Source organism: Natrix helvetica (assembly GCF_964273705.1).
Source record: "Natrix helvetica genome assembly, chromosome: 1".
NCBI classification, from domain to species: Eukaryota; Metazoa; Chordata; class Lepidosauria; order Squamata; family Natricidae; genus Natrix; species Natrix helvetica.
Genome location: NC_138548.1, coordinates 199,996,524 through 200,011,746, shown reverse-complemented (window position 1 = coordinate 200,011,746; position 15,223 = coordinate 199,996,524). Strand labels below are relative to the sequence as shown.

The 15,223-nt window shown below is 45.6% G+C and overlaps 1 protein-coding gene across 1 annotated transcript; it reads left to right on the top strand.

Moving 5' to 3' along the window:
- Positions 1-1,060: 1,060 nt before the first annotated feature.
- LOC309385352 (nuclear factor interleukin-3-regulated protein-like) lies at positions 1,061-14,658 on the top strand. The gene is made up of 2 exons (XM_081939719.1): positions 1,061-1,937; positions 12,118-14,658. The coding sequence occupies exon 2, from the start codon at positions 12,606-12,608 to the stop codon at positions 13,938-13,940; it is 1,335 nt and encodes a 444-aa protein (XP_081795845.1). The 5' UTR covers positions 1,061-1,937; positions 12,118-12,605; the 3' UTR covers positions 13,941-14,658.
- Positions 14,659-15,223: the final 565 nt, after the last annotated feature.

The following is a 15,223-nucleotide window of genomic DNA, read 5'->3' as shown; positions in this document are numbered from 1 at the left end:
TCTGCTCAGTTAAAATAATTTCTAGAATTCCCATAATGAGCAATCTGTTTCCATTAAACTGTATATATCAGAATGGTACATAGAACCCACCTCCCCTTAAGCTCTTAGAGCAAAGAGATGGGATTTTGCATGATTTACACATGCACAGGCACAGAGAGAGAGAGAGAGAAGGGGGGAGAGGGAGAGAGAGAGAGAGAGAGAGAGAGAGAGAGAGAGAGAGAGAGAGAGAGAGAGAGATGGGATGATTTGTCTATTGTTACACAGTGTATATATCTTGTAAGACTGAATTGTATGCACACCACAATTTTCATAGCCAGTTTATATCTCTGCATGTCTGCATCTATAATTAAATGTACCTTTGCCAGCACACAAGTAATCACAATCTCTTCATGTTTGGGCATGTCTAACTCAATGTTTATTTTTTAGGATAGAGGGAACGGAGATTCTGAAATTGTGCACGACGCCGAGAGGAAGCATATGGCTTCTGTAGCAGACAGACTTGGAAGCATTTTCCACCCACCAGCTAAGATTAAAACTCATGATGTAACTCCCCAAAGCTGTAGATGAAGGAAGAGAACATATGAGCGTTTCTGTCACATCACCTTCTTCGCCTATAGCTTCACTAGTTCTCCAACAAAGCGCATAGTCCTCTATTCCAGTGTTTCTAAACTTTGGCTGCTTGAAGGAGTGTGGACTTCAATTCCCAGAATTCCTCAGCCAGCATGACTAAGCTAGGGAATCCTGGAAATTGAAGTCCACACATCTTGCAGCTACCAAGTTTGAGAAACACTGCTCTCTTCTTTTTCCTGTTATACCAGGAGGCGGCTAATTGTACGTGACACATGTGTACAGTGCTGTGCCCATTTTGAGTAGGGTCAAAGCTCATGGAAATTCAGAGCCTTTTCCTGAGTTTAAAACAGGGGAGAGAGAAAGTGCTTTTCTTGACTTATTTAATGCAATGCATTAATGCAATGTCTCTCTTCCCTTCCCAAAGGGTCTTACAAAATAATTTGGATCCCTTTGTCAGCACAGCCTTTCCCCCCAAAAAAGGTGAGAATAGATTCAATGCTACAGCTTCCGTTTTTCAACATTAGGACTAAACCTTGAAAGCTATGAAGAAGTAGAGGAAAGAGCCCGGGGTGTGTGCGTCTTCCCAGCCACTGGGGTACTGAGGTTCAGGTTCAGCCCAGCGCTCTCCCCTGCCTGCCCTTCGCTCCTTTTCTTCTTCACTATAACTGGTAGGAAACATCGCCTTGCTTTGGACAGGGGACCTCGCTTTAAGCTATTGTTCTGGCGCAAGTGGCGCGTCCGGCCTTCAGCTTCAGCACACGCTGCTGCCCTGGCGAGCCTTGGCACCACGGAGCCCCCGAAGGCCCTGCCGGCCAGGGAGTCTTTTCCTACAAACAAGCCAGCTCTCTCGCTACACGTCAGCAGATCGGGTCAGAAGCCAGGCAGAAGAAAGTCCTTAGAGCAGGAACGCGGCGTGCAGCGCAGCGGTGGCACGGGCGCGCTTCTTTCCCGCGCGGCTTTGGAGCAAAACGACCCTTAGGAGCTTTCAATGTTGAACGCCAGCGGGCGAGGAAAAGAGGGAGCGGCTGGCTGGCTCCGTCTCTTCCCCAGCAGCAGCGGCGGCGGCGGCGGCGGCGACAGCGCCTCCCGCGTGGCTCTTCGCTCGCTCCTCTGGCTCCGGCCCAACCCCTCTTGTTCGCCCGCTCGTCCGCCTCGCCTCTCCCCGCTCCTCCCCTCGATTTGTTTTGTGCGGCGACTTCGGGAGCGTGACGGAGGCGCTTAGAAGCGCTTATGCAACCGGCTGACCTACTAACACACATTCGCCTGGGGAAAGAAGTAGGGCGGCGGCGGCGGCAGCAAAGCTCGTGAAAGACGCGCGGCGACTCCTTCCCGCCGCTGGAGAGGTGGCCGAGGAGCGCCTGGAAGAGGTGATTTCACGCGAACGCCTTGCGGCGGCTCCTCCCCCCCCCGCCCTTCCCCCACCTGCAGCCCCCCGGCCTGGGGGGGGTGTCTCCCGGGAGAGCCCGGCTCGTTTCTCGCGCGCAGGAGTTGTCGGCGGGCCCGGATGTGCTTTGTTTGCGGCCAAAGTACATGGCGGGCAGCGGACATGCGGCGCTCTTGCTCCGCTGGGCTCCTGGTGCCTCCCTTCAACCCCGTTCAGACAAGCTCTTTGACTGCGCCCGACCGAGTCGTGGGAGATCCGCGCTTGGAGAAGGACGGCGGTGCTGCGCGGCGGAGGGGCCGCGCTTAGGCGTATCTGGGTGGATGGGTGGGTGCCGATCCCCCTCCTCGTCTCTTGTTGCAACATAAACACTCCGGCTCTTCCCTTCCCTTCCTGACTGACCTACATTTTTTTTAGGATGGGGCGAGTATGTGTGGTGGTAGTGTGCGAGGCAGCCGAGCTGAGGAGGCTCGGGAACTCGGGAGGCTTCTAGACGGAGCTCTCGAGTTGCTGAGAAGAGCGAATGGTAACACCAGTGACATGTATGTGGCTTGCCTTGCCTCGGGAGAGCGATCCGAGTACTCTGAAACTCAGGGTCTTCACGACAGAGACCCTTAAAGCCACTCTTGGCCTTGGGATTTGCAGCCTCGGCCTGCCAGATTGTCTCTGAGGAGGTGCAGAGACCCTCTACCCAATTATGACACATACTTAGCTTAGCAAGAGATGCAACTAGGAGATACAGAAAGAGGGCCAGAAAGGGTTCTTGCCTTTCTCCTCTAAATGAAATTCTCCACCTGACCACAAGAAAATAAATAAGGAACAGGAAGTTTGTAACCCAGTGACTGGTTGGCCTAGGAAGATTTCATCCCTCATTCCATAATGCTTGTGGCTGTGCAAGTAAACAAAACCTTTTAGCCTCTGCAGGGCTGGGCAAGGGAGAGGAGGTCCAGTGGCTTCCCTTTAAGCAACCAGTGGCTTCCCTTTCTGGTTAGGAGGATTCTGGCAAATAAGTGAAGTAAGTGGAATTTGTTACGATTTTAAAATGTACAGTGAGAAGGATTGCTTAATATAACTTGCTTATTATTTGAGTGGTTAGGAAATCCTGATTCTGCTTTTCAGATGATAAAACTGAAAGCAAGTAAAATGAAGGACTATCAACTATTCCACTCAGGGTACATTATTTATATTTTTCTATTTTTTTTTTTAAAAAATCCAAAATCCATCAATGCAGAAAAAAGTACTTTTGGTATTTCTCATTAAGCCACCTTTATTCATCCTGATCTTTTTCAAATATGTTATTGCAACACCACTGGTTTAATTAAATTTATGCCCCTCTTTTGTCCATTTTTATTCTTAGAACAACAGCCCTGTGAAGTAGGTTCAGCTAAGAATCAGTGATTAGCCCAAAGTCACCCAGTGGACATCCATGGCCTGGTTCTAGTCCAGCACTTTAGCCACCCACTAGGTCTCCTGCTGTCCTGTTCTCAGTTAGTCTGCAGGCAGGAGAGTTGAGAGAGTTGTAGTCTAATATAATTGGGGAGAGGGTGCCATACTGGACTGGTTTTAAATGTAGGAAAATAATATTGTTTCTCTACTTAATTAGTAGTAAAGAATACTACTAATGTGATACATTTCTTCCTGTTTAAAGGGACACGAGAATATTTCCATGTAGTTTTATATTTTGTGTAACACTTCATGTTTCTAAACTTAAAATGCCCTTTTAAAACATACCTTTACCATGCAGTCTGAAGAAACATAATATATTACTCAGAAATATTTGAAACACTGATAGGTCTAATATGTACAGTAGTGCGCAACTAACTGATTTTGGATGAATAGAATCACCAAGCAAATCAAATGGAGACTCTTCCCTCCCTCCTACTAATGTAATCACGATGGCTGGCCTTGGAACAAGGCTTAACTAACTAATACTCTGGATTAATGCAATACAAGTAACAAATTAATTAAATGTCTTTATACAGGGTAGTGCCCAGTGTGTTGTGAGTTTGAATGATGGCATGTCTGGAAGGATGCTACACTGACATAGCCACTTCAGGCCAGGGAAGCAAATCAGTAAAAACCTTTGCATTACAACATCATCACACATACATTCTCATTTGGGTGCCAATGCCATCCGCTGTGAGCACTGCTATCTGCAAACTCATATGCATATCTTTTTTTCCTCAAGCTTCTTAGGGCAATTTTTACAGTGGCTCCTCCATCCCACCATCAATTTTATCTTTGCAAGAGTCCAGGAATGTAGTTTTGGAGGGTATGGCTTTATGCTGTATGCTTTACATAGGATCAGGATTTTGAAGCCAGGACTTGCCAGCCTATGCCTACAGCTAGTCAGAAAATCATGTCTCTTGATCATGGTTCCTTGGTGAAGTGGAAAGGAGGCCCTTGCTGAAGAGGTGGAGATGGTAAGAAGCATCCATGTTGCCAAATGGAACCTGTGATGCTGCGGTTGGAGGCTAAATATAGAGAAGAAGAGGCTGTGATTCTGCATTTAATTGGGAATACCTGGTTTGTTCACCTGCTTTCCATGCAGACACAAGAATCAGGCAAAGGTTTGGCTAGCAAACCTCTGGATGAAACATTCTTCTTCTGCCCATCTTTAGCCTCCATTCTCTTTCATTGGCTGTCTTCCAAAATGAAAATCAGGAGAAAAAAAGACTTTGGCCCCTCCTCTTTGTTCCTTGGGTAGGTGTTCCTTACCCCCATCCTATGCACTAAGCACTCCATAGAGCCAAGCAAATGCCATTTCAATAGCTGTGCAACACTTGTAATCGTTTTCAAGAGATCCCGTAAAAGTTCTTAGAGAAATCTGTAAATGAACTCAGGGAAACATTTGTATTTTCTCCATTCCTCGTTTTATTCAGAATACAAGATAATCTGTATAGAGTTCCCTAATTTTATTTTACTCCACTACAAACATCAGAGGCTGGGCTGACAGAGAGGGATCCTTACCCAGATCACTAAGTGAGATTCCAAGGTTGAGGATGGGCTTGAGTCTCCTTGCTTCTGGACCAATAGCTTCACCACTACACTCCACTGCCTGGTGCATATTTCAACATGGTCTGTATAAGGGTGAGGCTGCATACTAATGCTTAGTACAGAATGATTGAGCAATTTTTGCTTTAGAAACACTCTGCCTGCTCCAAGACACTTAGCTCAGCTGGCCACGTTTTTGCAAACAGAAAAACAAGGGTCTGAGTTGTAGACATGCAGTGGGAGGTGGTAGCTGCAAAGACAGTTGTGAAATCTGAATTCTAGAAGCTTGGTTGGCATTAGATAGCAATGGGCTATTCATATGCATGATACATTTTCTTTCTTTTTTTTTAAATCAGTCTTCTACTTAATATGTGTTTTTAACAGCAGCTTGAGTTCCAGCCACAGCAAGCAGCAACGATTCACTTCATGTATGCAAAACTCTGCCTGATGATTTTGTGCAGAGCAAACTGTTTTTAAAAGGCAAAAGAATGAGCCAAGCTATTTTTCCTCTTGATTAGTTGGCAAGCTTGTCTACTCTTTTATTTTTAAACAACAGCTGAATGTGTAGAAAACAAGCAAGGAAAGTTTTCTGCACTGGTTCGTCTCCATTTCAGAAAAGTTCCCCTGTTCATGACTGCATATCCAGATGCTGTTGGAAATGTGTACAGGTAGTCCTCAACTTAAAACCATAATTGGGACCAGAACTTCCATTGCTAAGCAATGCAGCCATTAAGTGAGACGTTGTGTGATTTCACCTGATCTTATGATATTTTTTACTGTGGGTGTTACGCGAATCCAGCTTTCCCCATTGACTTTGTTTGTCAGAAGCCAACTGGAAGGCTGCAAACGGTGATTATATGATCCTGGGCTGCTGCGATTTGTTGTAAATATGTGCTGGTTGGCCAGTGTCCAAATTGTGATCGCATGACAGCAGGGACACTACAAAGGTCGTAAGTGCGAGAGAACTAGTCGTAAGGCACTTTTTTCTGCACTGTCATAACTTGGAGCAGGGGTTGAACAAATGGTTGTGAGTTGAGGACTACCCGTAAACTGAAGTCTAAAAAACATTGCAGCTCAGTTCACTTGGGCTTTATCGGCATTATCAAAGCTGTGCAGAGCCTGCTCTTATGAGTACTTAAGAGGTGTACTTAAAGAAGAAGAAAAAGTCATAATCATAATGGGAGTGGTTACTTTCTATTGTATGCAGAATGAAAAAGGTTTTGAAACGCCTAACTCTGGGTCATTCATTGTCATACTTCAATGTGCTCAGGCTTTTCTGGAAAGTCTGGCAGGCCAAAAAGAGAACGATGGAATTTGACACTGGGATGCGAAATGTATTTCACGAGTATTGCAGGCAGGAGAGGGAGGAAGAGATTTCATGATCTGTCGGGTACCTGTTGCTCTGCCCTGCTGACCAGGTTTCCCTAGGTTGCACTAAGCAGCGAAAACTTTCAAACCAAAAAAGAAAAGAAGTTCGTTTGCCATGACTCATTCTCGCAGACGAGATCCATTAAACGTTTGATCAATGTTGCATATAGCTTGACTACAACCCCTTCAGAGGCCCTTCCCATTTAAAAAAGATAAATGAACACCCACCCATTTGTTTGACACCAGTGCATTATATTTATGATTCCCAGTCGCTGACTATAATGAAAAGAACAACTTTAGGTCAGAACAAGATGACCTGGTGATGATGATGATGGTCAATTGAAACACAGAGGCCCAAGTTGTAACAGCAACTTCTTTGGGGCTATTAGGCCTGGGTTGCAAAAACCTAGACCAAGAGCCATAAAGGTCCTAACAGGAAGCCCCTCGTTCAATTCTGGAGCTAACTGGAAATCCAGTTCCCCCACCATAGAGTCTCCTCCTAGCATGGCATCCTTTTTCCTCTACCTGTCCTAACCGAAAGCTCTATCAATTGTGGAGCTGACTGGTGACAGGGAGCCACAGCAGAGGGATGAAAGAGCCACACATGGCTTCAGAGCCTCAGGTTGCTGACTCCTGATCTAGTCAATCACCTGGTGGCAGAAATGAAATGGAGAAAACTTCAATTCTTGCTGCTATGTAGTTGTCATCCAGACTCTTTAGATCAGGGGTGTTCAAACTTGGGAACTTTAAGACTTGTGGACTTCAACTCCCAGAATTCCCCAGCCAGCATGGCTGGCTGGGGAATTCTGGGAGTTGAAGTCCACAAGTCTTAAAGTTCCCAAGTTTGGACACCCCTGCTTTAGATCAATCATATCCAATCTTTGCCTAGATTTGCTGTCATTGGAGTAACTTGACCTTTGCCAGCAGGTTATTACACTTGTTTTACTTCTGCATGCTAGATTGGCTGGTTCCTTTCTAGTTGGCATCTTGATATTTCTGCTTAATTTTATCTTGGTTAGTCCTGAAACAACCTGTGGCTTTTTCCCCCCATTGCCCATAGGACCATTGGAAACCCTCTTACTTCAACACAGATTCCCCTATGGCTCTCCAGAAGATTTCTGCTTTTTCTCTTGATTGAGACTTGGGACAGATTATTCTAACTGGGCCATCCTCTCGTCACAGCATTATAATCTGCATTTACTTGTTGAGTTGCTAGCCAGAAGGTTCCTTCCCCCCCCTCCTGAAAAGTGGCAGTATGGATTATGATGAACTGATTATGCAGAACGTAGAGTAGATGTGGAAAGCAAAGGGGAGGAGGCAGCTGAAGGGTGGTGGCTCAGCTCCAGATTTCCTGACAGGAACAGAACATTCTTGCTTGGAAAGTGGAGACACGATCTGCAACAGTTATTACATCATGAAGCAGTTGTGTGGGAAGCCTACAGGGAGGGAACCTAGAGGAGGGAGTGATATTTTGGAAGGTGCAAGTCAAGGGAAGGAATCTGCAGAGCAAAGCAACCCTCCAGGAGGACGTGTTGGCTTGCTTTCTGCAGGGAATTTTGGATTAATTAAGTACACTGAAATCCATTCCAAATAAACCAATAGGAGTACTAGTTCTGCCATCCTAGAATTTTACAGAGAGAAACTGGCCATAAAATTGGTTCTGGATAGCCTTTTGTTGCTGGGAAGTGGGACAATAAAGAGACAGTGAAGTTGACTGTGGGTATCTGGGCCGTTTCTTTCAGTGGATTTGAAGAATCCTAGGCGGGTGTGGTGGTGTATGCACACCATCCACAGATCAAGAAGCTAATAACATGGAATTTGGATTGTGTCATAGTAAATCTGTTTATTTCTAAAGCACCAAAGGCATTTTTTTCCCCTGTAGCAGACAAGCAGAGCTTCTTTCTGGAAGTTACCTGTCATAATGAGAATGGCATCACTTGACCAAGTTAGATCCTCCGTTTTCTGTGTGGGTAGCCCTTTAGCAGCATACTAGTTATTCAAGAAGGAAAATGCCCTCTGGTTTGCCTGGCTTCAGGGCCTTGAAAAGAGAGAGTTCATGGGCAGAGATTGAACAGAAGCTCTTCCCAGCATAACCTTAGCTATTCTTATTTGCCAAAGAAATAGCATTATGGGGGCAAGTTTAAAAGTTCAGCTCTGTGGTAGCCATGCCCTGTTGAAGAAAGATGTCCAGAGACTTCCTTTATACCCCAGCACTTATTAATCCCAGAAGCTTTAATAGCCCTTGCTATAAATTTGCTGACATGACCTCATTTTTCCTTTAAGATGTTGTCCAGGATTATTGAATCTTGTAATTCAGAGAGGAATGTAAACTTGTTCCATTATGGCTGCGTTCTCATAACACACTCAACTAAATCTGTTCATTGCCATGTCCACATATCCTGCTGTGCCCAGACAAATAAACCATGACAGCCTGAGTCGGTAATAAACATTGGATTCCTACAGCAAATTGAATCATAGTCTTATCCTATATTAACTGGTCTAATGTATTGTGTAATCCTAACATGCATGTCATTTTGCATGTATGCCCTTGTTGCTTTCATAATCAGTCCTTCTGTTCCGTATGCTTTTCTGCTTACAGTCAGGTTTGATTTTCAGAACTTCATTGTACTCTTAATGTTACTGCACACTCGTTTCACTTTCCTTTGCGCTGAATGATTTCTAGCCATTCGGCTTTTATTACAGGAAAGCCCCAAACAGAACTTGATTTTCAAAGTGAAAATGTTCGAAGGTTAGGTTGTTCTCTTTAATTTGAAAGCCTGTCTGTGACACTTTTGTGAATGCAAAGCACTTGGCATTAGTTCAGATGCTCTCTTATCTCTTGCTTTGCTTTTGATTGCTGCTCTTATGTAACCGTACAACTGTATTTGTACTCTGATGCTACATTGAATTGTAAGATCCAGCTCCTCCTATGCTGAGAGCTCAAAGTGAGCTTCTCTCTTCTGACCTCTTTTGAATCCTATCAGACCTACTGCCCCAAGGGGGTGACGCAGACTGAGAAGTAGGTCAGCTTCCTCTCTATGCCTGAGCTTGCAGGAGCCTAGTTGTATACACCCAATCCAGCTTAGTAGTAGTTCCATGTGCCTCTAAGACACGAGGCCAGGCCCTGTAGGCAGATCAGGGTGTGGGATTTGGGCTTAGCTGGAAAACTCTTTCTCATTCTGGGTCAAGGCAAGAAAATAATATGTGGACCTAGAGGGAGGATGTTATCTCTTTGACATCAAGAGCCCAGGAAGGCCAGAGATCTGGTACACCCCAGCACAAATTGATAGCAATCGCACCCTTTTGATTCAGAACCAGGTGATGGATTTGGGAGACCAAATAAAAGGCAAAGTGAAAAAACAAAAAAAGGCTAAAAATGGAGACTGATCCCTCCTCCATACTGATCAACCATCTTTTTCTTGTAAAGAATAGAATTACTTTGATGAGAGCAGAGTCCTCTTTTTCATCCTTCTTCATTCATGTGTGTGTGTGTGTGTGTATGTATGTATGCATATATATGTGTCTGTGTGTGTTGTATTTGTACTGATAAATAAGGCATACCAGGGGTTGTAACACACACACACATATATATATATATATATACACACACACACACACACATACACACACACATACATACATACATACATACATACATACATACATGCTGGTCTTGTTGTATTCGGGTCTTTTCCCATGTAAGATTGTCTTACCAGCATACCTACACCTGTGAAAATCTACGATAAATAGCTTGAAATAGATCTATACTAGTCTCCCTTTATTTATTTATCAGCACAAATACAACATTATATATATATACATATATATATACATACACACACACACACACACATATATATATATAGATAGATATAAATAAAATCATTGGGAGAGTTAACGAACATCTTCTGAGGCCTATGAATTTCTATGAATAAAACTTAGAAATCTTGGCTTTATGTGTACTGCTGATGTAGCAGTTACTATTATTATGAATTAAAATTGTTAAAGCTACTCACTGCAAAAGACTGTTAGATTTGTTGCCTGTTAGTGAGGGGTTCTGTCAGTCTATCCTCCCCTTGGATCTTTGCTCTCTGAAGGTCATTTTCTAAAGATTGAAATTTCCTCTGTCTAACTGGAGGCTAGTCTATTTTAGTCTATTTAAACAGACTGCTTTGTTTAGTGTGCTGCTGGTAGGACCTGCTGCATAAATGTAAGATTTCTATTTGGAATACATACAGTGAGCCTTGTGAGGCATTCTTTTGTTCATGGAAGACGTTTTGTAGGGCAGGGGAGCAAGGAGAGAGGAAATATAGAAGAAATGTCCAGGTTTGGAAAAAGAAATGTGTGGTCCATGAAGCCACTTGAATGAAACATGAATATCAAAATGGAAGTTAATATGGTTCGGTGGATGCATTTTAATTTCATCCAGATTATTCAAAAGCTCACAAAATATTGACACTTGCTCTGTAGAACTCTGTTTATGGCTTTCTCTGTAGAAATCCTGGACCATCCAAGATACTGAGACTGCTGAATCTGGTTGGAAATTGGAGCAAGGCTGATCGGGGAACTGGCTAGTTATCAAGATGGCTCTATGGCCACGGCCCCAATTGTTTATTGGTCGCCAATATTGCCTCCTCTGCCTCCTGCTGCTATTATTTCTCTGTGAAGAAACAGTTTGTAGGCCAGTAGGTTGTTGGCGCTGTGCCGCTCTCTCTTTTCTGGAACTGTTGTGCAATCCATAATCATCAGACCTGTTTTGACTGCCTAGCTTGATAAATATTCAGTGTTTACTGACCTATATTCCTGCTGCCTGTGCCTGGTGCGCGTAGATCACGTGCAAGGAAAAGAAGGAGGGGGTTGCCATCATCGTGGGGGACCGTGCGTGCCACTTGGTACACATGGCCTTGCCTTCTCGGGAAGGAGAGCTTCAGCATTCCTATCTATGTGTCATGGTGAATGTGGAAGGAAGGTTGGGGTGGCGTTCTTTATGCAACCTGTCTGGTTTGCTGGCCTATCCCTCAGCGGTCAAAAGGGGGCTGGAAGATTCCCTGCCTTGGATCTCTCGGCTTCAAGGTTAAAAATCCCCACCTGGATTCACTTCTTGTAAACTCCTTTACTCTCCCTCCCTCCCTCCCTCCCTCCCTCCCTCCCTCCCTTCCTGTGGTATGAGAGATTGGGGGAGGGTTTTTCTCTCTGTGTGTGTGGGTGTCCGTATGTGTGTGAGAGAGATGGAGAGTACATTTGTGAATGAAATGGAAGTAAGTGGCACCTTTTGGGTGTATCAGAGTGGCATTGTCCCTACAGGCATGTCTATATGCAGACATCTCCGAGGGAAAGAGGGGCTTAAAAGAGGAGAGCCTTAATATAATGAGTCCCTCACTGTATCTGGAAAAGGTCAAATGTGACTCTTTTGTCTTTCTTGGGGATATGCCAATTAGAAAAGTAGTTTTTCTCTTGTATGTTTGGGAGAGAGCTCAATGTGGGTGCAGCATCTCTGGGGTGTGGCATGCTTTGGGGCTGGGGCAGGGAAAAGGTGGGGCATATATTTGGATTGCCAAGCAGAAATTACAGCTGAATGTAGTTCTGCTTTGTAGGACAGGGTCGTGCCCCCCCTCCCCTCCCCCCCCCGGAGAGGCAACCACACATTTGTTTCTGAGGGGAGTTGGAATGTGGGGTGTGGCCCATGCAAACCGAGGGCCATGGTGATGCTGTCTGAACCTGCTGGATTATGTAAACAGAGCCTGAGGTGTGTGACAGCACTAGGCAGAAATGTAACACCCTCTTTTTGTATCCTTCCTCCCTAGGCGTTTCTGCTGCCTTCTGGGCCTGACCCAGCAGTTGCTGTTGATTCTCTACCCGTCCCACTGTGCCTCTGTTGTCCAGCCACTTCCCGGCTCCTGTTGTTGTAGCATTTTGGCAGCAGAGTCACTCCGGCGTTACTGAGCTGAAGACTGAGGACAGTAAAGCCTTCCCAAGGAATCTGGAGACAGTCCCTTTTCGGCGGTGATTTAGAAGATGGTCTCTTTCTATCGGACAGTTCATTTTCCATTGATGGGAGCCCAGATCCCATCTGACTGTAGCAACTGGAGGACAGCTCAAGGCCATATTGGATACAGCTTCCCAGGCAATACAGCTTGGTAACAGGTTTGGAGTGCATAGCTAGGAAGAAGTATCCTGTGGAACAGCAGGAGCAGCTGCCGCCACAATTCTGAGGAAGGAAAATTCTCCAGCGACAGACAAAGTGCATCTGGACATTTTGCCCCCCACTCCCCTCCCTTCCCCCACCCCCGTGATGGAGAGTCTCAACTCCCCCACATTATGTGTGGCTGGGAACTTTCCCGAGTTCCATCCCAACGGCATTATTCAGAGAGCCCGAACCTTGAAGAGCAAGCCGAATGCTAACTGTAGGCGAAAGCGAGAGTTCATCTCCGATGAGAAGAAGGATGCCAGCTACTGGGAGAAGCGTCGGAAGAACAACGAGGCTGCTAAGCGTTCCCGGGAGAAACGGCGCTTCAACGACCTGGTTCTGGAGAATAAGGTGCTGGCACTCAACGAGGAGAATGTGCGGCTGAAAACAGAGCTACTGCAGCTGAAGCTGCGTTTTGGCCTCATCAGCACGACAGCCTTCATGGAAAAGAGCCAGCAGCTGAGCACTGCCAGTGCCAACAACCCAGCACACTTATACGGTGTCAGCAACAGCAGTTTGTATCCCGGTTCCTTGTCCCGAGCTTCCCACTCAGAGGATTCGTCTGAAACTGAGCAGTCAAGCCGGGACAGTGTAAGTGTATCGGTAGCCAAGTATTCCCCCCGGGACTCTCTCTCTGACCTGTCTGATAGCTCATCTCGGGACAGCCCTCTCCCCCAGACGCTTGAGGAAGCCCAGGCCATCCATCGTGTCTATGGGGATGCCCCCTTGCAGACTTACCCAGACCCCAAGGTCTCTGTTCCCCGCAGTGTGATCCTCTTCAGTGCCAATGGATTCACTGCAGTGGCCCCTCCGCAACCCTTGCTTCCTGAAGAAGTGGGGCAGGCAGAAGGCTGTGGGAACCAGAGTCCCAAAAGCCACTGTAGGGGGCGTGATCCCCACTGCTCACAGGGGGAGCTCCAGACGCACTCAGGATATTGCTCAAAGGCCCAGAACTGTAGTGCTTCTGATGTTTATTTGGAGGGGGAGCTCATAAAGAAAGTTGAAGAGCCTAGATCCCCCTTTGAGGGTTACACCAGTGAGGAAAGTGAAGAGCCCTCCTGGGGATGTCCCTCTGCTCCCTTCCCCGTGCCGCTGGACACCCACCCTGACGTGAAGACCGCAGCTCTCCCACACAAGCTTCGACTCAAGTGCAGAGCGCACAGCAGTGGGATTCATGAACCATTCCCCGGATCTAGCCCTGCTCCAGCTAGCTGCTGCCAGGGAGCCTCCGCAGCCTCCGATTGGGACAGTGACCGACATGAGGAGATGTCGGCCCTGGTGCGGCAAGCCTTGTTTCTGAACGAGCCCCCCGCCTCCAGCGGCAACTTGGAAAGACTTTTGTGTCAGGGCTCAGGGCTGTCCTCAGATCCCTCAGTCCCAAAGGACCATGTCAGCAGGTGGGAGGATGCTTGTCACGATGATGGCCCCAGACCAACTTGAAGAAGACCTAGGTCTGGATAAAGATTTGGAAAGTAAGAAGAAGAAATTGAACTGGGTGTTGGTACAAGAAAGGGATTTTTACATGGCCAAGCGAGCATTGGAGAAGAGGGCCATGGCTGACCTGCACCTGCTGATTTCAGAATCTGGGGGGTGGGGGGAGTGGAATAGGGATCATGAGATGGCAAAAGAGGATACGTAGGTTGAACATGGGGGGTAGGGTGGGGTTGCCTCAGAAAAAGACTTTGGAATTACTAAGGTATTCTGGGTGATGGGACTCCTATTTTCTAAGGCTCCAGAATTCAGTGTGTAGATGAGATGTGATTTACGGGGTGAATGCCTAATGGTATTCTAACTTGATAACAAGTCTGGCATTGTGATTGATTGGAGAGTACGCAAACGTTGGCATCTAATCCATTCTGTACTGATGTTAAGGTTCTTGGATACCCACAGTAAGGATGCCTAAATGGATTGTCAGTGACTGTATTTTCTCTGTCAGAAATTGCTTGGCCAAACCAAGCATTGTGTGTTTTTCATTACTAAAATAAACCTACAGAAAAATGTTAAGAAATGCTTAGAGTTGTTGACTGACTTGGGAGCAGAGGAAAATTGACACGGAACGCAGAGGTGGGTACCTAACTCTTTTAAGGGCAAACAATTTACTTTTGCATTATGCCTTTCCATCCAAGATCTTCACAAAGAGAAATAAAACAACATGACGTATACAAAAAATAGCCAATGAATTAATAAAATAACAATTATTTGGAATGGTGTTCCTAGAACTTACATGTAAGATCAGGATCTGGCCACAAATTATTCTTCATAAATGAATCTTAACGGGTTTGAAACCAGCAAAGAGGGATCTAGCAATGTGCTGTTTTCTCTGAGCTTCTGGAAAAAAATGGTTTCACCTCAACCAGAAAGTAGCGCCTGAAGAGGTCAGGGTGCAAGGAAGTTACCCTCTCAGAGTTAAGAAGGTCAAGCTTTAGTAACAAATGGATAGCTAATATAATTCTTTCAATACCAGCGTAATGTGTTTCTTGTATCTTGTGCCAGTAAATAGCATTTGTTTATTTGTGTTCCAAGTCTTCCTTCTAGTTGTAAGCACAGCTGACTTATAGTTTTAATCATTTTGGGGGAAATCATCTTCCCCCCCATGTGGATGTGAAATATTTCAGTCTACAAGCAATGGATATTTGAAAGGGTGACAAGGGGTCAGATTAAAGAGTAGAGCTGTCTTTCAACTTTTGATGTTCATAGTGTGCATTTTATTTTCTTAAGAGGAA

Bases quoted from the DNA above. Each gene is read 5' to 3' on its own strand.
- LOC309385352 (XM_081939719.1), top strand. From the start codon at position 12,606: ATGGAGAGTCTCAACTCCCCCACATTATGTGTGGCTGGGAACTTTCCC.